Below are 27,526 nucleotides of genomic sequence, written 5' to 3'. Positions count from 1 at the left end.
ACCACAGCCCACCACAGCCCGTCCCAGCCAACCACCGCCCGTCTCAAGCTCACCACAACCCACCACGGCCCGTCCCACACACCACAGCCCGTCCCAGCCCACCACAGCCTGTCCCACCCGTCCCAGTCCACCACAGCCCGTCCCAGCCCACCACAGCCTGTTCCCAGCACGTCCCAGCCCGTCCCAGCACGTCCCAGCCCATCCCAGCCCGTCCCAGGCCACCACGGCCCGTCCCAGCCCACCACGGCCCACCACGGCCCGTCCCAGCCCGTCCCAGCCCACAACAGCCCATCCCAGCCCACCACAGCCCGTTCCAGCCCATCCCAGCCAGTCCCAGCCCGTCCCCGCCCACAACAGCCCGTCCCGGCCCACCACAGCCCGTCCCGGCCCACCACGGCCCGTCCCAGCTTACCACGGCCCGCCACGGCCCACCGCAGCCCGTCCCGGCCCACCACAGCCCGTCCCGGCCCACCACAGCCCACCGCAGCCCGTCACAGCCCACCACAGTTCACCACAGCCCCCCACGGCCCACCACATCCCGTCCCGGCACACCACAGCCCGTCCCGACCCACCACAGCCCGTCCCCGCCCACCACAGCCCGTTCCAGACCACCAGAGCCCGTCCCAGCCCACCACAGCCCACCACAGCCTGTCTCAGCCTGTCCCAGCCTATCCCAGCTTGTCCCAGCCCACCACAGCCCGTCTCCACCCACCACAGCCCGTCCCAGCTCACCGCAGGCCACCACAGCCCATCCCAGCCTGTTCCAGACCACCAGAGCCCGTCCCAGCCCACCACAGCCCGTCTCAAGCTCACCAGAACCTACCACAGCCCACCACAGCCTGTCCCAGACCACCACGGCCCACCACAGCCCACCACGGCCCACCACAGCCCACCACGGGCCGTCTCAGCCCACCATGACCTGTCCCAGCCCACCACGGCCCACCACAGCCCACTTCTTCCCATCCCGGCCCAAAACGGCCCACCACGGCCCACCACGGTTCACCACGGCCCGAACCAGCCCACCACGGCCCACCACAGCCCGTCCCAGCCCACCACAGCCTGTCCCAGCCCGTCCCATCCACCACAGCCCGTCCCAGCCCACCACAGCTCGTCCCAGCCCACCACAGCCCGTCCCAGCCCACCACAGCTCGTCCCAGCACACCACAGCCCGTCCCAGCCCACCACAGCCCGTCCCAGCCCACCACAGCCCGTCCCACATAACACAGCCTGTCTTGGCCTGCCACGGCCCACAACGGCCTGCCACGGCCCACTATGGCCCCCCACGGCCCACCACTAGCCAGCCACGGCTCACCACGGCTTGCCAGATCCCACCACAGCCCACCACAGCCCGTCCCAGCCCACCACACCTTATCCCAGCCCACCACAGCCCGTCCCAGCTCACCACAGCCCTTCCCAGCCTGTCCCAGCTCACCACATCTAGTCCCAGCTCACCACAGCAGTTCCCAGCCAACCACAGCCCGTCCCAGCCCACTAGAGCCCACCACAGCCCGTCCCAGACCACCACAGCCCGTCCCAGACCGCCACAGCCCATCCCGGCCCACCACAGCCCACCGCAGCCCGTCACAGCCCACCACAGTTCACCACAGCCCACCACGGCCCACCACAGCCATCCCGGCCCACCACAGCCCGTCCCGACCCACCACAGCCCGTCCCGTCCCACCACAGCCCGTCCCCGCCCACCACAGCTTGTCACAGCCCACCACGGCCCGTCCCAGCCCGCCACAGCCCGTTCCAGACCACCACAGCCCGTCCCAGCCCACCACAGGCCACCACAGCACACCACAGCCCACCACAGCCCATCCCAGCCCACCACAGCCCGTCCCCGCCCACCACAGCCCGTCCCAGCCCACCACAGCCCGTCACAGCCCACCACAGCCCGTCCCAGCCCGTCCCAGCCGTCCCAGCCCACCACAGCCCACCACAGCCTGTCCCGGCCCACCACAGCCCGTCCCAGCTCACCACAGCCCGTTCCAGCCCACCACAGCCCTTCCCAGACTGTCCCAGCGCACCACAGCCCGTCCCAGCCCACCACAGCATGTCCCAGGCCACCACGGCCCACCACAGCCCACCACAGCCTGTCTCAGCCTGTCCCAGCCTGTCCCAGCCCATCCCAGCCCACCACGGCCCGTCTCAGCCCACCACAGCCCGTCCCAGCCCACCACAGCCCGTCCCAGCCCGTCCCAGCCCACCACAGCCCACCACAGCCTGTCCCGGCCCACCACAGCCCGTCCCAGCTCACCACAGCCCCTCCCAGCCCACCACAGCCCGTCCCAGTCCAACACAGCCCGTTCCAGCCCACCAGAGCCCACCACAGCCCGTCCCAGCCCACCACAGCCCATCCCAGCCAACCACAGCCCACCACAGCATGTCCCAGGCCACCAAAGCCCACCACAGCCCACCACAACCCGTCCCAGCCTGTCCCAGCCTGTCCAAGCCCATCCCAGCCCACCACAGCCTGTCCCAGCCCAACACAGCCCACCACAGGCCACCACAGCTCACCACAGCCCGTCCCAGTCCACCACAGCCCGTCACAGCCCGTCCCCAGCATGTCCCAGCCCACCACAGCCCACCACAGCCCATCCCAGCACACCACAGCCCGTTCCAGACCACCAGAGCCTGTCCCAGCCCACCACAGCCCGTCCCAGCCCACTACAGCCCGCCACAGGCCACCACAGGCCACCACAGCCCACCACAGCCCGTCCCACCCCGTCCCACCCCGTCCCAGCCCGTCCCAGCCCACCACAGCCAGTCCCAGCCCACCCACAGCCCACCACAGCCCGTCCCAGCCGACCACAGCCCACCAGAGATCACCACAGCCCGTCCCAGCCCGTCCCAGCCCGTCCCAGCCCACGACAGCCCATCCCAGCCCACCACAGCCCACCACAGCCCGTCCCAGCCCACCACAGCCCGCCACAGCCCCCCACAGGCCACCACAGCCCACCACAGCCCACCACAGCCCGTCCCAGCCCACCACAGCACACCAGAACCCACCACAGCCCGTCCAGCCCACCACAGCCCACCACAGCCCACCACAGCCCACCACAGCCCACTACAGCCCACCACAGCCCACCACAGCCCACCACAGCCCACCACAGCCCACCACAGCCCGTCCCAGCCCCCAACAGCCCCACCACAGTCCACCACAGCCCGTCCCAGCCCACCACAGCCCGTCCCAGCCCGCCACTAGCCCACCACAGCCCACCACAGGCCACCACAGCCCGTCCCAGCCCACCACAGCCCACCACAGCCCACCAGAGCCCACCACAGCCCACCACAGCCCGTCCCAGACCACCACAGCCCGTCCCAGACCACCACAGCCCGTCATAGCCCGCCACAGCCCACCACAGCCCACCACTAGCCCACCACAGCCCACCACAGCCCACCACAGCCCGTCCAACTCACCACAGCCCACCACAGCCCGGCCCAGCCGACACAGCCCACCACAGCCCACCACAGCCCGTCCCAAACCACCACAGCCCACCACAGCCCACCCCAGCCCACCACAGCCCGTCCCAGCCCACCACAGCCCGTCCCAGCCCACCACAGCCCACCACATCCCACCACAGCCCACCGCAGCCCACCACAGCCCGTCCCAGCCCTTCCCAGCCCACCACAGCCCACCAGAGCCCACCACAGCCCATCACAGCCCGTCCCAGCCCACCACAGCCCAGCAAAGCCCAGCACAGCCCACCACAGCTTGTCCCAGCCCACCACAGCCCACCACAGCCCACCAGAGCCCGTCCCGGCCCACCACAGCCCACCACAGCCCGTCCCAGCCGACCACAGCCCACCAGAGATCACCACAGCCCGTCCCAGCTCATCACAGCCCGTCCCTAGCCCACCACATCCCGTCCCAGCCCACCACAGCCCACCACAGCTCGTCCCACCCCACCACAGCCCATCACAGCCCACCACAGCCCGTCCCAGCCCACCACAGCCCACCACAGCCCACCACAGCCCGTCCCAGCTCACCACTAGCCCGTCCTGGCCCACCACAGCCCAGCACAGCCCACCACAGCTCTTCCCAGCCCGTCCCAGCCCACCACAGCCCACCACAGCCCATCATAGCCCATCACAGCCAAGCCCAGCTGTTGCCTTCACAGGCACACGGTGACCTGGTTCAGGAACGGCACGGCGGCCGACCCCTGGCCGCGCGGTCCATCAGCTCGCAGACACCAACGTGGTGGATGGCAAATGGCATTTATTGCGGAGCGGCGCGACACTGTATAGCCTGGGTTTACGGTGTCACTTCCGTCTGCCGACATCATAAGCTACAAGCTGGTGGCTACCTGGAGGGGGGCCCTATCTGTCCGTACAGCGCGCGATCTTCCGGCCCCCAGGCCCTACCTAGCAGCATATTGGCATGAACTAAACTTGCTGATTTGTTGTAACTCAGATTTAGTAAATTCAATGAACCGCTTGACAACCAGTGAACAACAAATAACAATTTCTTAACAAACATGAACTAGAAATTGAATAACAGAATAACAGTCCAGCAAAGTCTCATGTGAGGCGGAAAACAGGCTTCTTCACTCGTGAGTCCAGCACAGTCCTGAATAATGTCGGGGTGGTAACTCCATCTGTTCCCTCCACGATAGTCCGTGCCTGGTCCTTGGTATTTTTCTTCCCAAGGTGACGAAGATGAACAGAAACTAATAACCAGTCACATGGTAACTTTGCTGGAGATCAACAGTTTTCTTTTGTTTGTATAACAGTCTCTCGCGCTCTGCTTTGGTATCCCACGGGTTCCACTACTCGGGGCGGATTGCGAGGAAGAGATCCCACTCTTCTGTACCGGCGTGACCAAAAACACTCACAGAAGCACATGCTGATGGTTACTGTAGTCACGATGAGACCAAGGCTGAACAGCAAAACCGTACAGAGCGTGTCGTCTCCGGCTCCCATCCTTTCCAAAATGATAAGGATTGTTTGTGGCGAGACAAACAAGTTGGTCCGTGACCCTCCTGGCCAAGATTCAGGCTAACGCCCTGACCAAAACTGCACAATGAAAACACATGCGCAGCCACGATTTGGACCCAGCCTTAAAGGGGCACGAAAATTTACCCTTTTAAATGCCCATCCCTTGGCTCTTGATTCTTAACCCCCACAAACAAACCTTATATGTGCTAAGAAATGTTTTATTTTGTTTTGTTACGTAATCCTGTTATGATAATGTTTTGAAATTAGCTTATGACATGTTTGAGTTTTGAGTTGTTAGCTAACGTTTGTTAGGGATTTGTAGTTATTATTAGTCGTTTCTAATCACTGCTATTGTTAGATTGATAATGGTAAATGGCTTTAATGCTTAGATAAAGATTGCTAACCTCGTTTGTATAGTTGGCAGAACCTTTATCTCTATCTACGCCACCCGCGGAGCAGCAATGTTGAGCCACGGGGCGGTGTGAAGGACGTTATTGGGACTGTGCTATCTGTCTCAGCATTGCTGGCTGACGGCAAAACAACACAGAGACCCCGCGAAGAACTTGTCTACATCTTGCTTCGGCAAACCACGGATGTTTACCCAGACATCGCTGCATCTGTTCGACCACGAAAACCACGCCTCGCCTGTTCTGTACCCTCGCCCCAGCAAGTACGCCCAGACCGCAGAGGATGAAAAATTCTCTGAGAAGACGGTATGGGTGTTTGCAGCACTGCCGAGTGAGGGGTGAGGCCACGCGAAACAGTTCTTGGAAGGAGCAGAGACTTTGGGGTGAACAGCTCTGGAACATCTATAAAAGAACCGTGACAGCCAGCACCGGGTGGAATGCCCCACCTGACGTGAAGTCGATCTGGGCTGACAGGACCCCCAGCTCCGTGCGGTGGTAGCTGTTGCGCCTTTCTTTATTTTTCCTCTCTTTCTCTCCATTTTGCCTCTATGCAAGCACCATTAAACTTATTTTCTTTACGGCATTTGACCTCGTTTGTGTCTCTTGTGCAGCGGGCGCAGCGGTCCCACCCTGCAGGCAGCGCGGGAATCGCAATGCCGTTAACAACGGCCACCGACGTCGAGTAGGGAGGCGCCACGTGCATGCGCGGCGCCAGGGCTGCAGTACCGACTGTTAGCCGCCAGGTGGCAGCAAGAGCACGCTTTGGTCTCAAGGGAGCGGCAGCGCCCCCACCTACCTGACGGCTGCAGTACCCAATTGTGGAAGCAAGGTGGCAGCAGCTGCACGCCACCAACCGAGTAGTTGCGGTACCCGCTTTTGGTCGCTAGATGGCAGCAGCGCTCCACGGGCCCTGTGCTGAGCGTTCGCTGTGCCGCGCATCGCCTGTTTCACACGTCGCGTGTCTCACGTCGCGTCGCGTGTCTCGCGCGTCGCGTGTCTCGCACGTCGCGTGTCTCGCGTCGCGTGTCTCGCACGTCGCGTGTCTCGCGTCACGTGTTTCACACGTCGCGTGTCTCACGTTGCGTCGCGTGTCTCGCGCGTCACGTCTCGCACATCGCGTGTCTCGCACGTCGCGTGTCTCGCACGTCGCGTGTCTCGCATCGCGTGTCTCGCATCGCGTGTCTCGCACGTCGCGTGTCTCGCACGTCGCGTGTTTCGCACGTCGCGTGTCTCACGTCGCGTCGCGTGTCTCGCGCGTCACGTGTCTCACGTCGCGTCTCGCGCGTCGCGTGTCTCGCATCGCGTGTCTCGCGCGTCGCGTGTCTCGCGTCGCGTGTCTCGCGCGTCGCGTGTCTCACGTTGCGTCGCGTGTCTCGCACGTCACATCTTGCACATCGCGTGTCTCGCACATCGCGTGTCTCGCACGTCGCGTGTCTCGCACGTCGCGGGTTTCGCACGTTGCGTGTCTCACGTCGCATCGCGTGTCTCGCGCGTTGCGTGTCTCACGTCGCGTCTCGCACGTCGCGTGTCTGACGTCGCGTGTCTCGCACGTCGCGTGTCTCGCATGTCGCGTGTCTCGCGTCACGTGTCTCGCACATCGCGTGTCTCGCACATCGCGTGTCTCACGTCGCGTGTTTCACACGTCGCGTGTCTCACGTTGCGTCGCGTGTCTCGCGCGTCACGTCTCGCACATCACGTGTCTCGCACATCGCGTGTCTCGCATCGCGTGTCTCGCATCGCGTGTCTCGCACGTCGCGTGTCTCACGTCGCGTCGCGTCTCGCGCGTCGCGTCTCGCACGTCGCGTCTCGCGCGTCGCGTCTCACGTCGCGTGTCTCACGTCGCGTCTCGCACGTCGCGTGTCTCGCGTCGCTTGTCTCGCACGTCGCGTGTCTCGCACATTGCGTGTTTCACACGTCGCGTCGCGTGTCTCGCGCCAGCGCCCACAAAGGGCGCACACCAACAGTTCACGGAATAACACCCTTTATTAACGGGAAATTCTGACAAGTCAGGGTTGGTGATTGCCAGGGTAGGGCCTGTCTGCAAACCACGCTTTGCATTATATACAACTAAACCACATACAGCTGAATTATAACCGCTAATAACGGCTAGCGTGAGTTAGTTATTTAGCGTGCATAAAACAAAGTTCTTACCTGACAGGTGTCCCTAGGGGGGAGAAGAGAGGTTCAGCCCATCGACGGATCCCAGCAGTTCCGATGGAGTCTTCCCTCACTTCTCCCTTCATCTGTCCACTTCTCGCGCTTCGTAGTACGTTGCACATCCGTCTTCATACGCAGGATCGGTTACGGGTTTCTGGCTTCTACTACAAATTGGTACGTATCCCCAGCTAGCGCCATCCTCGGCCACCGCTGTCCGCGTGCGCCGAGCTGCCAGGAGGTGTTGCTTAGGGCACCGCGGTGATACGGACTCTTGTGCATGCCAACCATCCTGAAGGCCACCGCTGTACTTCACCCTACAAAAGCTTTCCTCAACGCTACGCTTCCGTTAGGACGCGATTTTCCCGAAGTCCCCCCGCCTCAGGGTGATTTTCCCACACACCCGCAGGCAGCAGGACTAACGGCGTCTCCTTTTGCCCGCTTGGGCGCGGGCTAAAATCCCTTCCCTGACCATTCTTTAGCTCAGACTGTGCCCCCTTCTCGTTAAGCTGCTTTAGAGCTTGCAACAGGAATTTCATCCCACTGCTTGGAAAAGCGCCAAGGCCGCAGCTGAGGGGAACTGGAGTTCCCTGCGTCTCAGAGTAATTCTAGAGCCTTATGGCGAGACGGTTTTTTCTACAGCAGAGAGAGCAACGGTGCATAAAGAAAGACTGAGACGTGGTCCTTCTCCTCGAGGGAAGAGCATGCAGCAGATCAATGACCGTCGAACGGACGGGCAGAATTCTCAGAAAAAGCAACCCCTAGCTCTCAACAAGAAAAAGAAGGTTGTTCCTCTGCAGGAGGGGAGACAGAGGGTGAAGAAAAGGGGGAAAGGAGCAGGGCAGAAGCGGAGAGAGTGAAAGAGAAGGGAGCAACAGAACGACAGGGCGAGCAGGACGGAAGAAACGGATGGAGAGCTACAGGGAATCAAAACACGACGGGTTTGCACGGCAAGGTTTGGGGAGGAGGAGGAAAAGGAGGAGAAAGAAGAAGAAACGACGTGTGATCAACTGACCGCAGCTGCCGTTCCCCGTCCCGCTGCGGGCAGGAGACAGGGAAATCGGGAGTAAAGTTAAGCCCAGCAGAAGCGAGGGCTGGGCGGAAGGTGTTCTGAAGATCTGCTTTTCCTGCTCATTCTCCTGCTCCCATTCGACAGCGGATCAGGCACACTCATCTCCCCAGGTTCGGCCTGTTACGCCCGTGAAGGTGACGGCAGAGCCCAGCGCCAAAGCTCATCCCGGGGAGGAGTCTCCCGAGAGGACGAGAGCGTGGAAGAGGACAAAGAAGGGGAGGAAATCTAAGGACTGGAATCCCTCTGGGGAAAGATCAGCGTGTGGTTTGAGAGGAAAAAGAACACGGGCAAAGAACACACGCGGACACGGGCAGGCGACTGGGCGGCAGCATGCGAGTGCATGCGGGCCAGAGCACGGCAACCGGCCCTGCCCACCTCCATGTGCCAGCACGTCCCCACCCCACCAGCGCCGAGCGGCTGCAGCCACCCCCGACGCCAGCAGCACCTCTGCCCCTGTGCCGCCGCAGCGTCAGCGCTGGCAGCTGGCCCGGGGGCTCCTGGTCTGTCTCCTGCATGGGGGCAGTGCCCGGCAGCCCCGCTGGCACACGGCGGTGGTGCTGCGGGATGGCCACCCTCCCGCCGCGGGCTGGGGCCGGCCGGTATCCAGGGAGTACGCCCGCAGCCGGCGGGGCTTCGTGGTGCCACTGTGATGTCACAAGTGACGAGAGCCGCTCTTTTCACCGCCCGCTCTTTCTCTCCCGTCCTTCCCCAGGCTGAACCCCTTAGTTAGAAGTCCCTTCAGTCATCAGTTTTGACAACTTCACAGGGGGTCAGGTTGCCCTCGCCTCTGCGCACGCAGGTCCCTCACAGACAGTTCAACACTGAACGAGACTTTAGCGCTCACTCAGAGCCCCCCGATTTGGGAGTTTAGATGACACAGCCAGTGCCGCCTCCCTGCCCACCCGGCGAGCTCTGCCGCAGAGCTGCTTTGGGTTTCCTCGCCCACTCTGCTACGGAGCAGCCAGAGCCAGCAGGCTTCTGAGCACTCTGGGACTTCTCCTTTCAGGTCTGGTCGATCGTGACTGAGGTGGGCACCTGGGGGGCTGCTCCTACGCAGATCTTCCCACGTGCGTGCGGCTGCATGCCAAAGAGCCAGACACGCACATACACACACACAGAGAGAGAGTGCCACAAGGAATGTGAAGGGCAAAACAGATCGACACAGACGAAGCAACACCTTGACAAGCATCCCTGCGGATGTGACCACTGCCTACATCCACGTGAATGCAGTCCGGGCCTTTCCTGCATTTCCAGAGGATCAAGATGGCGTGTTCTACTGAAACAGAAACACAGCCTCACTCCCTGGATTCATAAGCACAGCGCGTTCGTAGATGCCTCAGATAACAGTCTGGAAATTAAGTCCGTGCCGTGTCTGGGGCTCAGAGCCAAGGCTGCCTCACCAGTCCCCGGTGCAAGCCTCGGGGGTCTTTCTAGATCTGTGCTTCCTGGGCCCTGAGGGTCCACGTTCAGGTTCGCCTGCGCCTCATACAGACGCACACGGGGATCCCACCAGGAGCGGGCCCAAGGCATTCTGTGCTTCCAGCTGCCGCCCCCAAGGCCCCGAGACCCACCATGCCTCCCCTAGGTCCACCACACCCTCATCCTTCTTGCTGAGCAGGCAGAGCTTCAGCCCCTTGCTGTGACCCTTTGCGCCCGACTTGTCTGCCTGCAGCCTGCTCCCTTGGGCAGGTGCCGGGCGTGGAAGTCCTGGCCCTGCACACGAGACCGAAGAGGACTGGCGCATGGCTAGCCACGGAACCGAAACGCTTTATTGCAGGGACTCAGCCAGCTGAGCTCTTCCGTTGAGAGGAGCGCGGGCAGGACAGAGCAGGCCTTTGGCACCGAGGCCGCCTTTGCATCAGCAGGCGTTGCCTGCGTTGCCTGCGTTGCCTGCGTTGCCCCAGCGGGAAACTGCAGGGCTGCAGCCAGCCCTGGATCCTCTTCGTCCTGCTGCTCAAACCTTTTCTCCCCTTAGGAACCGCACAAACTCCGGCAGCCGAGTAAGTAAATCCCGCAGCTTCTGGGCCGGAGATGGGCAAGGTGTAAGCCTTCCCGCTGCTGTTGGTGTTGGCCTCGGCCTCTGAGCGGGGGTGGAGGTGAAGGCTGGCTGTGGCCTGGCGGTAGTGGTTACTGCTGGGCGCAGGCCCGTCTGCGCCAGGATCCAGTCGTAGAAGTGCTGGGTGGAGGTGTAGACTCCGGGCTTCCTTGCTCTCGCGCAGCCCATCCCCCAGCTGGTCACGCCAACAAGCCAGAAGTAGTCGGCGCTCTTGTCTTGGCACACGAGAGGCCCACCGCTGTCCCCCTGCAGCGCGGGAGAGAGGACGAAGGGGTTGTTGGGTGGCCACCGTCAGCCCGGTGGCTGGCTCCTTCCCTCTCGTGGCACTTCCAGAGCTGCGCTCCGTGGCCAGCCAAGCTCTGTAGAAGCTTGCCTGGCAGGGGGCGGTGGGCCTGTAAGGCAGGGCTCGCTCCCACCGCGGCACTGCTGTCCTGCAGGTGCTGCAGGAGGACGTTGCAGGCTTGCGATGGCGAAGCTCTGGGCTGCCAAGGGCACTGGGCGGGCTTTGTGGACGTAGGGCCAGGCCTCTGGGACGAGGCGGGCCGGCCCTGGGCAAAGGCCTGCCCGTGGGGAAGGGGGGGTAAGGCCCTCAGCAGTGGGGGCGCAGCAGCGGGAGGGTGAGAGGCCGGGAAAAGCCCGTGACGGCGCACGTTTGGGCGGTTGTGGCGGGGCTGCCTGCGCTGCCGGGGCTTGGCTTGTAGCACGCTCCTACCTGGCAGGTGTCGATGCCGCCCTGCGGGTAGCCGGCACAGATGTTGTGGCTGTGGATGGCCCCCCTGTACCAGCCGCTGCTGTTACAGACCCTGGTATCGATGAGGCGGACCTGGGCCTCCTGCAGCACGTATGCCGATCCTCCAGCTGCGGAGAGCACAGAAAGGAACGAACACCCAGCAGCTCATTGCCAGTTCTCCTCCCCCGTCTGGCTGAAGCGCTCCCCCGGGGCTCGGCTTTGCACGCGGGCAGGCATCGGACCGCTCCTTCCTTTCTGCCTTGCTCTGGGTCAGTGGTTAGGCCCGTCTCTCTGAGAGGCTTACGCCCCCGCAGCCCCGCTCCGGCTTTCGCCTCTGCCGCCGGGAAGCGCAACCTGCCCCCCCAAGCCGGCCAAGCTTGCACTGGCAAGGTGACTGCATTTTGGGAACCCACCTCTCGCAGTCCTGGCACCCCAGCCACTGATGTAGCAGGCTGTCAGCTCCGAGACTCTCAGCGAGGCGTCGGGCACGCAGGCAAGCTGTACGTAGCTGTTGCACTGGACAGGCCGGTCCAGCTCCAGCAAGGCGATGTCGTTCCTCTGCGTGACGCTACTGTAGTGCTGGTGAACCAGCATCCGCTTGATGCTGCGCACCTGGGCCTCAGGGCCCAGCTGAGTCAGGTGGGTGGCCCCGGCCACCACGCGCAAGGCGGTGATGTACCTGCACGGCAGATGGAGAGAGGGCTCAGGGGGAGCGCAGCCACGTGCTGCAGCAGCCCGGCACTCGCCCTGCCCTCTGCTCGGCGAGGGAGAGAGGAGAGCATTGTTCGGGAGGCTGCCACTGCCCTCGCGTGCCTCGGGCTCAAGCCGCGCCGCGCGGGAGGCTGCTGGGAAGCGGCGGCACGAGCCCAGCCTTCTCCTGAGCAGCGCCGCGGCGGGGCTCTGTGCAGGGCAAGGGGACGGCAGCAGCAGGTGCCGCTGCGCTCAGGGCACCCGCCAGAGCTGCGGGGCTAGCCCCGAGCCCTGGCCCTCCTTACCTGGCCTCGATGAAGCACTGGGCCGATGTGAGCACCCACTGCGGGCTGATGAGGGAGCCCCCGCAGATGTGCGCCGTGCCTCCTTCCAAGGGAGCCTCGATGCTGACGACCCAGGGCCAGGCCCCCGGCAGGGCATCTGTGCCGCCCACGACGCGCGACTTGCTGTAGCGAAAACCCATGGGGCGAAGCCCGCAGCTCCCTCTGTAACCAGAAACTCCTTACTGTGCTGCTGGAGGGCTTGCGCCGCTGCGGCTGAAGGCCAGCCGCCTTCCCCCCCCCCCCCACGGCACGGCCAGACGGGCCGAGGAAACCCGCGGGGCCAAAACCCGCTCCCCGCGCCCCGCTTTCTGCTTCAGCCCGCAGGCGAGCCGTGCCGCCAGGGCCCCGAGCCTCCCACACGGCCTTCAGGAGCCTGGGGGGTGGCCACGGGGGACACGCAGGCCCCCTCCCCGCCAAGCCCACAAGGGTCGCCCCAGCTCCCTGCCAGAGCCTCGGGCCACTTACCCGCAGCCGTCCCACGCGCCGTGCGCAGGGCAGCACGCGGCCAGCAGGACAACGAGGAGGAGGAGGAGAAGGTCCATCCTGCCAGGACGAGGGCTTGCGGCCACCAGCGTGGCTGCCGTGCTGCAGCACTCCCGTTGCCCGGGGTTCCCTTGGAGACAGGGCCGATGTCACAGCGCGCCTGGTCCCGGGTGCTGGGCGTGGCGGCTCTGGGGGGGGGAGGGGTGGGGCCAACAGGGGGGGTCCCAAGCAGGACTGGAGGCAGAAGCTGGGGTCGCGTCCCCCCGTCCCCCCCCCCAGTTTCTACTGCCCCCCCTGCCCCCCCCGACCCCCCAGTGCCGCTGTTGGGGGGGGGGTCCCCTTTGCCAGCCCCCCTAATGAACCCCCCTAATTAATTACCCGGCTAATTACTGCCGGCGGGAGAGGTGCTGGGGCTGCCCCTCCCCCCCCCAGGACCCCCACATTTCCCCACGGGACCCTCCATCAAGGGACCCGCCCAGCCCTCCCGGTTCCCCCCAGTAACTCCCTTGGAACCCCAGTTCCCCCCCAGTTCCTCCCAGTAACTCCCCTGGACCCCCAGCTGCCCCCCCAGTTCCCCCCAGTATACTATTTGGGACCTCCAGTTGGCCCCCAGTTTCTTCCGGTAACACCCCCGGATCCCCAAGCCCTCCCAGTTGCCTCCCAGTTCTCCCCAGTAACTCTCCTGGTCCCCCAGTTGCTCCCAGGTTCCCTCCAAACAACTGTCCAAGCCCGCCCAGTAACGCCCCCGGACCCCCAAGCCCTCCCAGTTGCCTCCCCATGTAACTCCCATAGACCCCCAGTTGCCCCCAATAACTCCCCAGTCCCCCCCAGTTCCCCCCCCCCCCCCCCGGTACACCAGTACCCTCCATTTGCCCCTCAGTAATTTCCCTGCTACCCCAGTTGCTCCCAGTAACTCCCCTGGAACCCTAAGCCCTCCCAGTTGCTTCCCAGTTCTCCCCAGTAACTACCATGGACCCCCAGTTGCCCCTCAGTTCCCTCCAAATAACTGACCAACCCCCCCCCCAGTAACTCCCCCAGATCCCCAGTTGCGCCCCAGTAACTCCCCAGCCCCCCCCCAGTTGCTGCCCACTTTCCCCAGTGACTCCCCTGGGCCCTCAGTTGTCCCCCAGTTCCTCCCAGTAACTTCCCTGGACACCCAAGCCCTCCCAGTTGCACCCAGTAACTGTCCTGGATCCCCAGTTGCCCACCAGTTCCCCCCCAGTAACTCCCCAGGACCCCAGTTGCCCACCAGTTCCCCCCTAAAGCTCTCTTGGACCCCCAGTTGCCCCCCGGTTCCTCCCAGTAACTATCCTGGACCCCCAGTTGCCCTCCCATTTGCCTCCCACTTCCCCCCCCAGAGCACCAGTTGCCCCCCAGTCACTCCCCTGGACCCCCAACCTCCCCCTCCCAGTAACCCCCCTGGACCACCAGTTGCCCCAGTAACTCCCCTGGCCCCCCAGTCGCCCCCCAGTAATTATCCTGGAGTCCCATTTGCCTCCCAGTTCCCCCCCCCCCCCCCGGACCACCAGTTGCCCCCAGTAACTCCCCTGGACCCACAGTCGCCCCCTAGTGGCCGCCCGGATGCCTGGGTCCCCCAGGGCTGGGGTGACGGGGCGGGGGGGGGGGAGGGGAGAGGAGGGGGTGGGACACGCAGGGCACGGGGGACACGCGGGACGGGCGGGACACGAGGGCTCTGCCCCGCCCCCCGGGGCCCCGCCCTGCCCCGCCCGCCCCGCCCCTCTGCCCCCGGGGGCGGCTGTGGGGCAGGAGCGGCAGCGCCAGGCCCAGACGCGCCGCGGGTCACGCTGCGTGGCGGGTCACGCGCCCGGCGGCCGTCGTGGGTGGCCCCTCCCCCCCCCCCCGAACCGCTGCCGCTCGACGCTTTTATTTGATGCTCGATGCTTTTATTGTAGGCGGGGGAGGGGAAGGTGGGGGGCTGGGGGGGGGTGGGGCGGCGGCGGGTCCGGAGCTTCACTCCTCGTTGAGTCCCTGCGGGTGGAGAAAGCGCGGGCGGGTCAGCGGGGGGGGGGGCTGTGGGGGAGGGGCGGGGCCGTGGGGGAGGGGGGGGAGGGGCCGCCCCCACCTTGGCGCCGCCGTCGCGACTCTTGGCCCGCAGCTTGTTGAGCTGGGCCTCGGCGCTGTCGGCGCGCTCCTCCGCCGCGTCCAGCTCGTGCTGCGCCTTGCGGCACTTGGCCAGGTGGGTGTTGGCCTGGTCCTCCTGCGGGGCGGGGGGTCACGGGGGCTGCCCGCTCCCCGCCGGGCGGTCTGGGGCCACCAGCCCACCCCACCCCCACCGGCCTCCAGCCCACCTCCATCCAGCCTTCGTCCCGCGAACCTTGACGCCACCTTCTTCCCGGCTTCATCCCACCAACCTCCATCCAACCCTGATCCATCCAACCTCCATCCCACCTTCATCCCAAAAATCTTCATCTGACCTTCATCCCACCAGCCTTCATCTGACCTTCATCCCACCAACCTTCATCCCACCAGCCTTCATCTGACCTTCATCCCACCAACCTTCATCCCACCAGCCTTCATCTGACCTTCATCCCACCAGCCTTCATCTGACCTTCATCCCACCAACCTTCATCCCACCAGCCTTCATCTGACCTTCATCAACCCAACCTTCATCCCACCTTCATCAACTCAACCTTCATCCCACCAGCCTTCATCTGACCATCATCAACCCAACCTTCATCCCACCAGCCTTCATCCCACCAGCCTTCATCTGACCTTCATCCCACCAACCTTCATCTGACCTTCATCCCACCAACCTTCATCCCACCAGCCTTCATCTGACCTTCATCAACCCAACCTTCATCCCACCAGCCTTCATCTGACCCTCATCCCACCAACCTTCATCCCACCAGCCTTCATCTGACCTTCATCCCACCAACCTTCATCCCACCAGCCTTCATCTGACCTTCATCCCACCAACCTTCATCCCACCAGCCTTCATCTGACCTTCATCAACCCAACCTTCATCCCACCAGCCTTCATCTGACCCTCATCCCACCAACCTTCATCCCACCAGCCTGCATCTGACCCTCATCCCACCAACCTTCATCCCACCAGCCTGCATCTGACCCTCATCCCACCAACCTTCATCCCACCAGCCTGCATCTGACCCTCATCCCACCAACCTTCATCCCACCAGCCTGCATCTGACCCTCATCCCACCAGCCTTCATCTGACCCTCATCAACCCAACCTTCATCCCACCAGCCTTCATTTGACCTTCATCCCACCAGCCTTCATCTGACCATCATCAACCCAACCTTCATCCCACCAGCCTTCATCCCACCAGCCTTCATCTGACCTTCATCCCACCAGCCTTCATCTGACCTTCATCCCACCAGCCTGCATCTGACCTTCATCCCACCAGCCTTCATCCCACCAGCCTTCATCTGGCCCTCATCAACCCAACCTTCATCCCATCTTCATCCCACCCCCATCCAACCCACCTTCATCCCACCTTCAGCCCTCAACCCCCACCCGCATCTGCCCCACACTACCCCTCCCCCACCCTCCTCCCTTCTGCCCCCCCCCCGCCGAGGTCCCCTGGGCCACCCCCACCCCGCCCTGGGGGGGGGAGGGGCGGCCCCCAGCACTCACGGCCTCCTCCGCCTGCCGCTTGTAGGCCTTGACCTTCAGCTGGAGCTTGTCCACCAGCTCCTGCAGCCGCAGCAGGTTCTTGCGGTCCTCCTCGGCCTGGGGGGGTGACACGGGGGGGGTCAGGACCAGCCCCCACCCCCGGGCCGCCCCCAGAGCAATTAGGAGACAATTAACGATGTTCTTGGGGGCTGGAACCCCTCATGGGTCTGGGGGTCGCCCGGCTTGTGGAGCGGGAGGTTCCCCCCGGGGGGAAGGTGGCTTCTTGGCCCCACCCAGGGCCCCCGTGACGTTCTGGAACATTCCAAGAGTCCGTGGGGGCCGGCGTGGCCACCACGTCAAGCACGTTCCAGGTCACTCTGTGGCGTTGGAGGCAGCGGGGTGGCCTGGGTCACCCGTGTCCCTCCGGCCACCGGGGCAACCACCTTCTGGGTCACCCTCCCGTGTCGGCCGTGGGTCCTCGTGGCCGGGGGCCACCCCGCGCGCCCCACCTGGTAGCTGAGCTCCTTGCCGCGCCGCTCGGCCTTGCGGAGGCCTTTGACGCTCTCGGCGTGGCGCTTCTGCTCGGCCTCCAGCTCGTTCTCCAGCTCCCTGACGCGGGCCTCCAGCTTCTGCAGCTGCTTCTTGCCCCCCTGGAGGGCCACCTGCTCGGCCTCGGCCAGCCGCAGCTGCAGGTCCTTGACGCTCTGCTCCAGGTTCTTCTTCATCCGCTCCAGGTGGGCGCTGGTGTCCTGCTCCTTCTTCAGCTCCTCCGCCATCATGGCCGCCTGCCCGGGGGAGGGTGGCCGGTGACGCCGGGGGCCGGGGGGCTGGGGTCCTCCGCCCCGCCCCGACTCACGTCGGTGATGGCCTTCTTGGCCTTCTCCTCGGCGTTGCGGCACTCCTGGACGGCCTCTTCCACCTCCGCCTGCAGCTGCAGGGTGTCACCCTCCAGCTTCTTCTTCTGGTTGATGAGGCTGGTGTTCTGCCGGAGAGGCCCGCGGGGGTGAGGGGGGACCCGCGGTGGGGGTGGGGCGGGCGGGTTGGCAGCTCCCGGAGGAGGATCTGGCCCCCCGGGTGCCTCCGGGGCTCGGCAGGGGGGAGCGGTGGGGTGGTGGAGGACCCCGTGGTGGCCCCCCGTGGGACGCGGGGTGGGGCGAGGGTGTCACCCCCGCCTCACCTGTGAGTGGAGGAGCTGGACCCTCTCGCTGGCCTCCACCAGCTCCTGCTCGGCCAGCTTGCGGCCCCGCTCGCTCTGCTCCCCCAGCGCCCGCAGCTCCTCCAGCTCCGCCTGCAGGAGGCTGCTCCTCCGCTCCACCAGGGCCACGTTCTCCTTCAGCTCCTCGCTGGCCCGTACCGCGTCGTCCAGCTGCAGCTGGGTGTCCTGGGGGGGGGGGGGGGGAGGGGGGGGGGCGCCTGGCCCGTTAGGGGGACGGAGGGCGCGGGGTGGAGGTGGGGCGCCCGCCCCCTCCCCGCCCCCCGCGGCACCTTGAGGTAGCCCTGCAAGGCCTTGACTTGCTTCTGGGCCTCGGCGGCCAGGCGGTTGGCGTGGCCCAGCTGGATCTCCATCTCGTTGAGGTCGCCCTCCATCTTCTTCTTCAGCCTCAGCGCCTCGTTGCGGCTGCGGGTCTCGGCGTCCAGCGCGGCCTGCAGCGAGTCCAGCGCCCGCAGGTGGTGCCGCTTGGCCTGCTCCGCCTCCTCGTCCTTCTCGGCCAGCTTGCGCTCGTGCTCCGCCTTCACCTGGCCGAGCTCCAGCTGGGCCCGCAGGATCTTCCCCTCCTCGTGCTCCAGCGAGGCCTGGCGGGGGCGAGGGGGGCGCTGAGGGCGGCGCGGCAGGAGCGGCAGCAGGTGGCGGGGGGGGTGGGGGGGGGGCACCTCACCTCCGCCTCCTCCAGCGCCGCCTGCAGCTCCAGCTTCTCGGCCTCCAGCTGCTTGCGGACCTTCTCCAGCTCCTGGCGGCTCTTGTGGCTGGCGCCCAGCTGCTCCGTCAGCTCCGAGATCTCCTCTGCGCCGGTGGGATCCCGTCAGGCCGCTGCAGAGCCGCCGGCCGGCCGGGGGGGGACGCGCCGGGGGACTCACCCTGGAGGTTCTTGGTCTCCCTCTTGAAGGTCTCCAGCTGCTCCAGCGCCTCCTCGTAGGCGTTCTTCAGCTTGAAGAGCTCGGTGCTGAGGGACCTGGCCTCCTTCTGCGACGCCTCCAGCTCCGTCTGCGACTCCTCCAGCTTCTGCTTCCACTCGGACAAGAGCTACAGGGACAGCGCCGGGTCACAGCTGCTGCCCCTCCCCCTCCTCCTCCTCCTCCTCCTCCTCCTCCCCGTAACCACCTCCCGGTGAAGCTGCGCTCAAACGCGGCCCTGGGCCGCCGCCCCGTGTCCTTCTGGGTTCTTCTGCTCGTCCTGGCTGGGACAGGCCGGTGGGCCCCACAGCTCCCCTCCCCCCACCCCGCCCCCCCCCCCCCCACCTTGTCAAAGTTCCTCTGCTTCTTGTCCAAGGCGGCCGCAGCTGCGTTGGAGCGCTCCAGGTCGCCCGTCAGGTCCTCGATCTCATTCTGCAGCCGGTGCTTGGTCTTCTCCAGGGAGGAGCACTTGGCGTTGACCGCCTCCACCGCCTCCTCGGCCTCCTGCAGCCGCTGCGCCAGCTTCTTCCTGCCCCGCGGGACCAGCCAGACACCCGCTGCCTCCTCTGGCTTCTGCAGCTCCTTCGGCGTTCCGGGGCTCTCCGCTCACCCCCACCCCGGGGCAGCCACCTCCGTGGGGGAGGGGGCTCCCCAGTGGTCCACCCTGGTGCTCCCAGAGGAGGCCCAACCCCCACCCCCCACCACGTGCCTCCTTCGACTCGAAGTGGCCTCCAGGGCAGCCTGAGAGCCTGGAGGGCCTCCCGGTGGTCCCACCTCGGGGCGGGGGGTGGACTCACTTGGCCTCCTCCAGCTCCTCGGTGCGCTGGATGGCGTCCGTCTCGTACTTGGTCCTCCACTGCGCCACCTCGGAATTGGCCTTGGAGAGTGAGCGCTGGAGCTCGGCCTTGGCCTCCGTCTCCTCCTCGTACTGCTCCCGCAGCAGGTCGCAGTCGTGCCGGGCCGACTGGAGGGCGTGGGCCAGCGCATTCTTGGCCTGGGAGGGGGGAGAATGTGGCACCGTTGGGCTGGTGGCCACCTGAGCCGGCTTGGGGTTCTCCGGCCCGGCAGGAGCTGGGTTCCATCACCCCAACTCAAGCAGACCTTCTGTAGACCAACCCGACCTCCCCCGGATCAACCCAACCCTCCTCAGACCTCATCCAGACCAACCCAATCTTCTTTAAACCTTCTGTAGACCAACCCGACCTCCCCCGGATCAACCCAACCCTCCTCAGACCTCATCCAGACCAACCCAATCTTCTTTAAACCTTCCGTAGACCAACCCAACCCTCCTCAGACCTCATCCAGACCAACCCAATCTTCTTTAAACCTTCTGTAGACCAACCCGACCTCCCCCGGATCAACCCAACCCTCCTCAGACCTCATCCAGACCAACCCAATCTTCTTTAAACCTTCTGTAGACCAACCCAACCCTCCTCAGACCTCATCCAGACCAACCCAATCTTCTTTAAACCTTCTGTAGACCAACCCGACCTCCTCCGGATCAACCCAACCCTCCTCAGACCTCATCCAGACCAACCCAACCTTCTTTAAACCTCCTGTAGACTAAGCCAAGCCAACCCAACCCCCCTGAGAGCCCCCAGCCCCAGGCAGTTTCCTTAGGACCCTCAACCCGTCTCGCCCTGCTGCCAAGGCAGCCTCACGTTGTGCCCCTCAGTCCTAACCCAACCTCACCTTTGACCTTGGAGGTGCCTTTTGCCCCCAACCTTCCACCCCCTCGACCTCCCCAGCGCGGCCCTACCTTGGCCTCTTCCTCCAGCTGCCTCTTGAGGTCCTCCAGCTGCTGGCCGTAGGTCACCTTCCCACGCGTCAGCTGGTTGATGAAGGCTTCCTTCTCCTCCAGCTGCCTGGAGAGCTCCCCTGGGGGGTGGAAAGGGGGACGACCGCCCGCTGGAGACACCCCACAGCCATCCCAGCGGGCGGGGGACGGGCGAGTGGTTTGGGGAAGAGCGAGGCCCTCACCATTCTCTGTCTGGAGCTTGGCCCGCTGGGTGGTGAGGTCGTTGACCATGCGTTGAGCCTCTTCGGCCTTGGTCCGGTGCTCGTTCATCTGGTCTTCCACGGAGCGGCACATCTTCTCCAGGGTGGCCTGGAGACAGGAGGGGTGGCAAGGTGAGAAGGAACCCAGAGAGCGATGGAGGGGTCGTCCCTCGTCGGCTGGAGACCCGTCACCTACCTTGGCCTTGATCAGCTGCTCCATGTTGGAGCCCAGGTCGTCCAGCTCCAGCTTGAGCTCACTCTTCTCCTTCTCCAGCTTCTGCTTGACGCGCTGCAGGTTGTCGATCTGCTCGCTGAGCTCGGCCACGCTGTCGGCGTGCTTCTTGCGCAGCGCGGCGGCCGTGGCCTCGTGCTGCAGGGTGGCCTCCTCCAGGTCCCGCCGCAGCTTCTGGAACTCCACCTCCCGCTTCTTGTTGTGCTCCAGCTGCACCGAGGTGGCGCCGCCCGCCTCCTCCAGGCGCTCGCTGATCTCCTCCAGCTCCCGCGACAGCTCTGAGCGCAGCTTCTCCACCTTGGCCCTGCCCGTCCGCTCCGCCTCCAGCTCCTCCTCCAGCTCCTCCAGCCGGGCCTGAGCGCCAGGGACAGAGAGCGTGACGACAGCTGTGACTCCACCCAACGCGCCCACTCAACCCAACCCAACCAGCTGGAGCTTCTTCCACTCAACCAGGTGGAGATTCTTCCACTCAACCCAACCCAACCAGGTGGAGATGCTTCCACTCAACCCGGTGGAGATGCTTCCACTCAACCCAACCCAACCCGGTGGAGCTTCTTCCACTCAACCCAGCCCAACCCGGTGGAGCTTCTTCCACTCAACCCAACCCAATCCGGTGGAGCTTCTTCCACTCAACCCAACCCAACCAGGTGGAGATGCTTCCACTCAACCCAACCCAACCCGGTGGAGCTTCTTCCACTCAACCCAACCCAACCCGGTGGAGCTTCTTCCACTCAACCCAGCCCAACCCGGTGGAGCTTCTTCCACTCAACCCAACCCAACCAGGTGGAGCATCTTCCACTCAACCCAGTTCCATCAGGTGGAGACTCGTCCACTCAACTCAACCAGCTGGATACTCCGCACTCAACCACGTTCAACCAGCTGGAAACTCTTCCACTCAACCCAACCCAACCAGCTGGAGGGTCTGTGTCTCAAGCCAGCTCACGTCAGCTGGCTGGAGGATCTTCAACCCAGCTTGCCCAGCTGGAGGGTCTTTGACCCACCCCACCTAGGCACAGGCTGGATCCCTCACCTGCAGCTCCTTCAGCTTCTTCTGGAGTTGCAGGGCCAGTGCCTGCTCGTCCTCGATCTTGCTGTTCTGTTGGTGGACCTCGAACTCTTTCCTGCCGAGGAAGGCGGAGAGCGCTGAGGTCCCTGCCTGCACCCCCCGCCCGGGCCACAGCAGGAAGGGAGGCCCAGCCTCACTTCTTCAGCTTCTCCTCCAGCTGCTGCTTGTCGTTCTCCAGATCCATGATGTTCTCCTGGCTCAGCTTCAGGTCACCTTCCAGCTTCCTCTTGGCCCGTTCCAGGTCCATGCGAAACTTCTTCTCCTGCTCCAGGGAGCCTTCGAGCTGCCACCGAGGCAGAGACCCCCCATTAGCTCCCAGAACCACCCACCCCCACCAGGACGTTCATCCCCCGAGGGACCAGCGATGGGAGGGACAGAACTCACGTCGTCCACTTGCTGTTCCAGCTTGACTTTGGCTTTCGTCAAGGTGTTGACCTTGTCTTCCTCCACCTGCAGGTCATCCAGCGTTTGCTGGTGGGCTTCTTGCAGGGCTTTCTTCTCCTTTGTCAGCTTGCCAATGGTCTCATCCAGCCCGGCCATCTCCTCTGTCAGGTTCTTGACCTGCAGGAGGAGAAATGTCTGGCCTCCAGCTCGGTGCCAGTGGTAAGGGAAGAGCGGGGGGGGGGGGGGGGGGGGGGGGGGGGAGGGGATATTGCTGCTGTCCTGGGCCCGTGAGGCTGTTTCAGTGCAGGAGAACTCCAAGGGCTTTGGGTCTTCTTCAGGTAGCCCGACCGCCCCAGCCTTGGGGCTCCTCAACCCAGCCGCCCTTAGGTCTCCTCAGCCCAGCCCAACCTGCCTGGGGCTCCTGAACCCAACCCCACCCCACCCAACCACCCTGGGGTCTCCTCAGCCCACCCCAGCCTGCCTTGGGTCTCCTGAGCCCAACCCAACCCAACCACCCTGGGGTCTCTTCAACCCAACCCAACCCAACCCAACCACCCTGGGGTCTCTTCAACCCAACCCAACCCAACCCCCCGTGGGTCTCCTGAGCCCAACCCAACCCAACCACCCTGGGGTCTCTTCAACCCAAACCAACCCAACCCCCCTTGGGTCTCTTCAACCCAACCCAACCCAACCCCCCTTGGGTCTCTTCAACCCAACCCAACCCAACCCAACCACCCTTGGGTCTCTGCAACCCAAGCCAACCCAACCCAACCCAACCCAAGCCAACCCAACCCAACCACCCTTGGGTCTCTTCAAGCCAAGCCAACCCAACCCAACCCAAGCCAACCCAACCCAAGCCTCCTTGGGCTTCCTCAGACCAACCCCCCCACCCTTGGGCCTCCTCAACCCAACCCATCCGGCTTTGGATCTACTGAACCCAACCTACCCCAACCCAACCCATCTGGTCTTGGGGCTCCTCAACCCAACCCAACCTCAGCCCAAGCCGACCAGCCTTGGGTGTCCTCAAGCCCCCTCAGCCTGAGGTCAAGGCCCCTCCTCGCCCTCACCTTGTTCTCGGTGGCATGTTTCTCCTTCTCCACCTTGGCCAAAGACAACTCCAGGTCGTCGATGTCCTTCTTCAGCTCCGAGCACTCATCCTCCAGCTTCCTCTTCTTGGCCGTCAGCTCGGCGTTCATCTCCTCCTCTTCCTCCAGCCGCTCCGTCAGCTCCTTCACCTTGGCCTCCAGCTGGATCTTGGTCTTGATCAGCTGGTCGCAGCGCTCCTCGGCGTCGGCGAGGTTGTCCTGCTCCTGAGAGGGGGAATGTGGGTGGGAGGCTGGAGGAAGGGGGAGGGAGGGGGTGGGGCACGGTGGGGGTGGCGGCCACCCCCTTGGCTTGAGGTTTTGGGGGGGCAACCTCACTCACGGCCTGCACTTGGAGCTGAAGGTCATTCTTCTCCTGCAGCATGGAGACCATCTTCTCCTCCAGCTCCTTCCGCCGCGCCTCCGTCTTGTCCAGGGCCTCCTTCAGCCGCCCAAACTCCTCCTTCATGGTCTGTGGGAGGTCCACCTCAGTCTCACCTCCTCCCCCCTCCCCCCCACACCCCCTTCATCCCATCCTCTCCATCCCTGCCCCACCTGCATCTCCTTCTCCGTCTCGGCGCTCTTCAGCAAGGGCTTGATCTTGAAGTAGAGCTTCATCCAGGGCCAGTTCTTCACCCCCATGAAGGCCCTGACGTTCCACTGGATCACCAAGAGCGCGTCCCTACGATGAGGACGAGGGAAGAGGTGGGTCCCCAGGGGCCTCCCCGCAACGTGGGCCCACGGCTGCCTCCACCCCACCACCTACCGGCGCTCCAGAATCTTCTTGAACTCCTGCCGGGAGAGGAAACCACGGACTTGGGCTTGTAGGCGGGTGATGATCCGGGCCAGGCGCTCGTCCCGCATCTCCTCCAGCAGCCCCAGCATGCCAGCCTTGAAGAAGACCTGGTGGAGGAAGGAGGAGGGTGGTGGTGGGGCGGTGGAAGAGCTGGTGGACGCTCCCCTCCCCCCGCGGGTACCCGCCACCACGGGGTGGTGGAACCTGGTGGGTGGGTGGCAGGATGGAAGGGGCGGGAGGTGGGCAGGGGGCCACGGGGGTGGTGGGACCGTGGCGACCAGGTGGGCGGTGGGACCGTCCCCGGGGCCTCACCTTGGTGTGGCCGAACTTGTACTGGGTGTGGTCGATGTCCAGGGACCCCAGGAGCTTCTCGGCGCCCTTGCGGCTGTCGATGAACTGCCCCTCGGGGATGGCCGCCGGGTTCAGGATGCGGTACCTGGTGGCCCGAGAGACCCCCAGGTGAGCCCCGGGGGGGGGGGGGGGGTTGTCCTCCCCCCCTCCCCCCCTCCCCCCCTCCCCTCCCCCGCACTCACCGCTGGCGGAAGTCCCCGTAGAGGATGCGGTTGGGGAAGCCCTTGCGGCAGATGCGGATGCCCTCCAGCACCCCGTTGCAGCGCAGCTGGTGCATCACCAGGGGGTTGTCCATCACGCCTGGTGGTGGTGGGCGGGGTTAGAAGCGGGGGAGGGGTCAGCCACCGGCCACACGCGTCCCCCTGCCCCTCCCCCCCCCCGCCCCTTTCCTCACCCGGCTCCTTCCGCTCGTTGGGGATGAGGCAGCGGACGAAGTGGGGGTGGGTGGTCTTGAGGTTGGCCATCAGCTTGTTGAGGTTCTCCTGGCGAGGAGGGAGGAGCGGCTGAGCAAGGGGAGGGGCCCGCGGAGGAGGGGCGCGGTGCGACCACCCTCCCTCTGCCCCGCGGCGCTTCGGTCGGTCCCTCACCCGGTGCAGCGCCGAGACGGTCTGGAAGGAGGAACCTTTCTTCTTGGCTCCTTTCCCCTTCCCTCCATCGCCGCCTGGGGAGAAGAGGTTGGGGGCGAGGCGGGCCAGGAGGCGACTCCCGTGGGCGACCGTCTTCTCCAGCCAGCCACCCCTCCCCCCACCGCCTCCACCCCCCCTCACCGGCGTCGGCCCCGGCGTAGTTGGAGAAGAGGCTGGCCAAGAGCTTGAGGGCCGACTTCTGGTAAAGCCCCACCACCGTCTCGTTGAGGGGGTCTTTGTTCTTCTCCAGCCACCCCACAATGTTGTAGTCCACCGTGCCGGCGTAGTGGATGAGCGAGAAGTGCGCCTCCGGCTTGCCCTTGACGTTGCGCGGCTTCCCGAAGTTGGCCGACTTGCCCAGGTGGTTGTCGTAGAGTTTGGCCTTGAAGGTCATGTCCGAGGCCTTGGGGAACATGCACTCCTCCTCCAGGATGGACATGATCCCCATGGGCTGCCGAGGAGAAGGCCTCCTTGAGCCAAGCGCCGCGCCGGCTCCGGCCGGGAGGACCTACCATCTCCGGCAGCCCCCCCGGGAGCCCCCTGGGGTGGGGGTGGTGGCACCTTCTCGATGAGGTCGATGCAGGCCTGGAGGTCCATGCCGAAGTCGATGAACTCCCACTCGATCCCCTCCTTCTTGTACTCCTCCTGCTCCAGCACGAACATGTGGTGGTTGAAGAACTGCTGCAGCTTCTCGTTGGTGAAGTTGATGCAGAGCTGCTCGAAGCTGTTGAACTGGGGGGGGGGGAGGGGGCGGCCGACGGGGTCAGTGCGACGCCCAACGGCACCAGCAGGGTCAACCGAGCGTCCGCTAAGGCCCACACGGCGCCCGACGGCGCCGACGGGGTCAACTCAAGCCCCGGCAGGGCCAACGCGACACCCGGGGGGGGTCAACGGGGACAACCCGAGACCCGAGGGGGTCCACGTGACGTCTGGCGGGGTCAGCGGGGTCAACTCCACACCCAACGGGGTCAACTGGCCACTCCACGGGGTCAACTGGGCCCCCGGTGAGATCAAGGGGGTCGACCCCACCCCCAACAGGGTCAACCCGACGGGGTCAAGCGGGCCCTCACGTCGAAGATCTCGAAGCCGGCGATGTCCAGCACGCCGATGAAGTACTGCCGTGGCTGCTTGGTGTCCAGCGAGTTGTTGATCCTGGTGACCATCCAGTTGAACATCTTCTCGTAGACGGCCTTGGCCAAGGCCCCGATGGAGTAGTACACCTGGGAGAGGGACGCCCCGCCGGTGAGAGGGTGGCTCGGGGTGTCCTCCCAGTGGGAGGAGGGGTTTTGGGGGGCGACCTCCTCACCTGCTGGACATTCTGCCCCTTGGTGACGTACTCGTTGCCCACCTTGACCCGGGGGTGGCACAAGCCCTTGAGGAGATCGGCCGAGTTCAGCCCCATCAGGTAGGCCGACTTGTCGGCATCTGGAGGAGACGACGTGTGGTCAGGTCCCGCCTCACCCCCCCACAGCCTGGTGACCCCAGGACCCGTTGGGGGTGTCCCCCCACCCCCACCCCCACCTTCAGTGCCGTCCGGCTCCGCCTGCTCCTCCCGTTGCTTCTGCTTGAACTTCATGTTGCCGAAGTGCATGATGGCCCCCGTCAGCTTGTAGACGCCGGCCTTCTCCTCGGTGGTGAATCCCAGGACGTCGAAAGCGCTCTGCGGGGCGGGGGCAGGGCCGGCTGCAGAGGGCCCGGCCACGCCCACCGCCCAGCTGAGGCCACGCCCAGAGGTGGGCCACCCCTCCCCCGCTCCTCCGGCCAGCGGAAGGACCCAACCGTGGAAACCTCCACTGGGCCGCAGCTCCCTCTGGCCACCTCGGGGCTGCGCTGTGGTGGGTTCAGCCACCCGAGGAGTCCATGCAGGGGTTCATCCATCCAGGGGTTCATCCATCCATCCATCGTGGGGCTCCATCCATCCAGGGGTTCATCCATCCAGGGGTTCATCCATCCAGGGGTTCATCCATCCAGGGGTTCATCCATCCAGGGAACCATCCATCCAGGGGTTCATCCATCCAGGGAACCATCCATCCAGGGAACCATCCATCCAGGGGTTCATCCATCCAGGGGTTCATCCATCCAGGGGTTCATCCATCCAGGGAACCATCCATCCAGGGGTTCATCCATCCAGGGGTTCATCCATCCAGGGGTTCATCCATCCAGGGGTTCATCCATCCAGGGAACCATCCATCCAGGGGTTCATCCATCCAGGGGTTCATCCATCCATCCATCGTGGGGCTCCATCCATCCAGGGGTTCATCCATCCAGGGAACCATCCATCCAGGGAACCATCCATCCATCCATCGTGGGGCTCCATCCATCCAGGGGTTCATCCATCCAGGGGTTCATCCATCCAGGGGTTCATCCATCCATCCATCGCGGGGCTCCATCCATCCAGGGTTCATCATC

General features: G+C 64.7%; 2 protein-coding genes across 2 annotated transcripts; both read right to left on the bottom strand.

The window, feature by feature from the left end:
- Positions 1 to 10,498: 10,498 nt before the first annotated feature.
- Positions 10,499 to 13,125, bottom strand: LOC119142049 (acrosin-like). Its single transcript, XM_037374756.1, has 5 exons — positions 12,860 to 13,125; positions 12,356 to 12,556; positions 11,774 to 12,039; positions 11,343 to 11,488; positions 10,499 to 10,876 (listed from the first exon to the last, which is right to left on the bottom strand). Exons 1-5 carry the CDS (start codon positions 12,934 to 12,936, stop codon positions 10,529 to 10,531), a joined length of 1,038 nt encoding a protein of 345 aa, XP_037230653.1. The 5' UTR covers positions 12,937 to 13,125; the 3' UTR covers positions 10,499 to 10,528.
- Positions 13,126 to 14,769: 1,644 nt separating this feature from the next.
- On the bottom strand, positions 14,770 to 26,872 carry LOC119142048 (myosin-7; the record flags this gene model as incomplete). Its single annotated transcript, XM_037374755.1, has 30 exons — positions 14,770 to 14,866; positions 14,961 to 15,095; positions 16,492 to 16,587; positions 16,980 to 17,255; positions 17,327 to 17,452; positions 17,648 to 17,851; positions 17,956 to 18,264; positions 18,348 to 18,472; positions 18,547 to 18,712; positions 18,928 to 19,111; positions 19,380 to 19,576; positions 20,342 to 20,460; positions 20,563 to 20,689; positions 20,777 to 21,166; positions 21,843 to 21,933; positions 22,016 to 22,161; positions 22,263 to 22,439; positions 23,330 to 23,572; positions 23,688 to 23,816; positions 23,900 to 24,026; positions 24,111 to 24,247; positions 24,453 to 24,576; positions 24,674 to 24,791; positions 24,886 to 24,973; positions 25,079 to 25,152; positions 25,259 to 25,568; positions 25,679 to 25,849; positions 26,188 to 26,337; positions 26,424 to 26,542; positions 26,639 to 26,872. Coding segments are annotated over 30 exons (4,910 nt in total), but the record flags the coding sequence as incomplete, so codon positions are not given.
- Between the last annotated feature and the right edge of the window lie 654 nt (positions 26,873 to 27,526).

This window comes from Falco rusticolus, unplaced genomic scaffold, assembly GCF_015220075.1.
Source record: "Falco rusticolus isolate bFalRus1 unplaced genomic scaffold, bFalRus1.pri scaffold_184_arrow_ctg1, whole genome shotgun sequence".
Taxonomy (NCBI): domain Eukaryota; kingdom Metazoa; phylum Chordata; class Aves; order Falconiformes; family Falconidae; genus Falco; species Falco rusticolus.
This window is presented reverse-complemented; position numbering and strand designations above follow the sequence as displayed.

Bases quoted from the DNA above. Each gene is read 5' to 3' on its own strand.
- LOC119142049 (XM_037374756.1), bottom strand. From the start codon at position 12,936: ATGGACCTTCTCCTCCTCCTCCTCGTTGTCCTGCTGGCCGCGTGCTGC. The intron at 12,557-12,859 runs GTAAGTGGCCCG...TTCTGGTTACAG, and splicing joins GGCGCGTGGGACGGCTGCGG to AGGGAGCTGCGGGCTTCGCC. The intron at 11,489-11,773 runs GTGGGTTCCCAA...TGCTCTCCGCAG, and splicing joins GGGTGCCAGGACTGCGAGAG to CTGGAGGATCGGCATACGTG.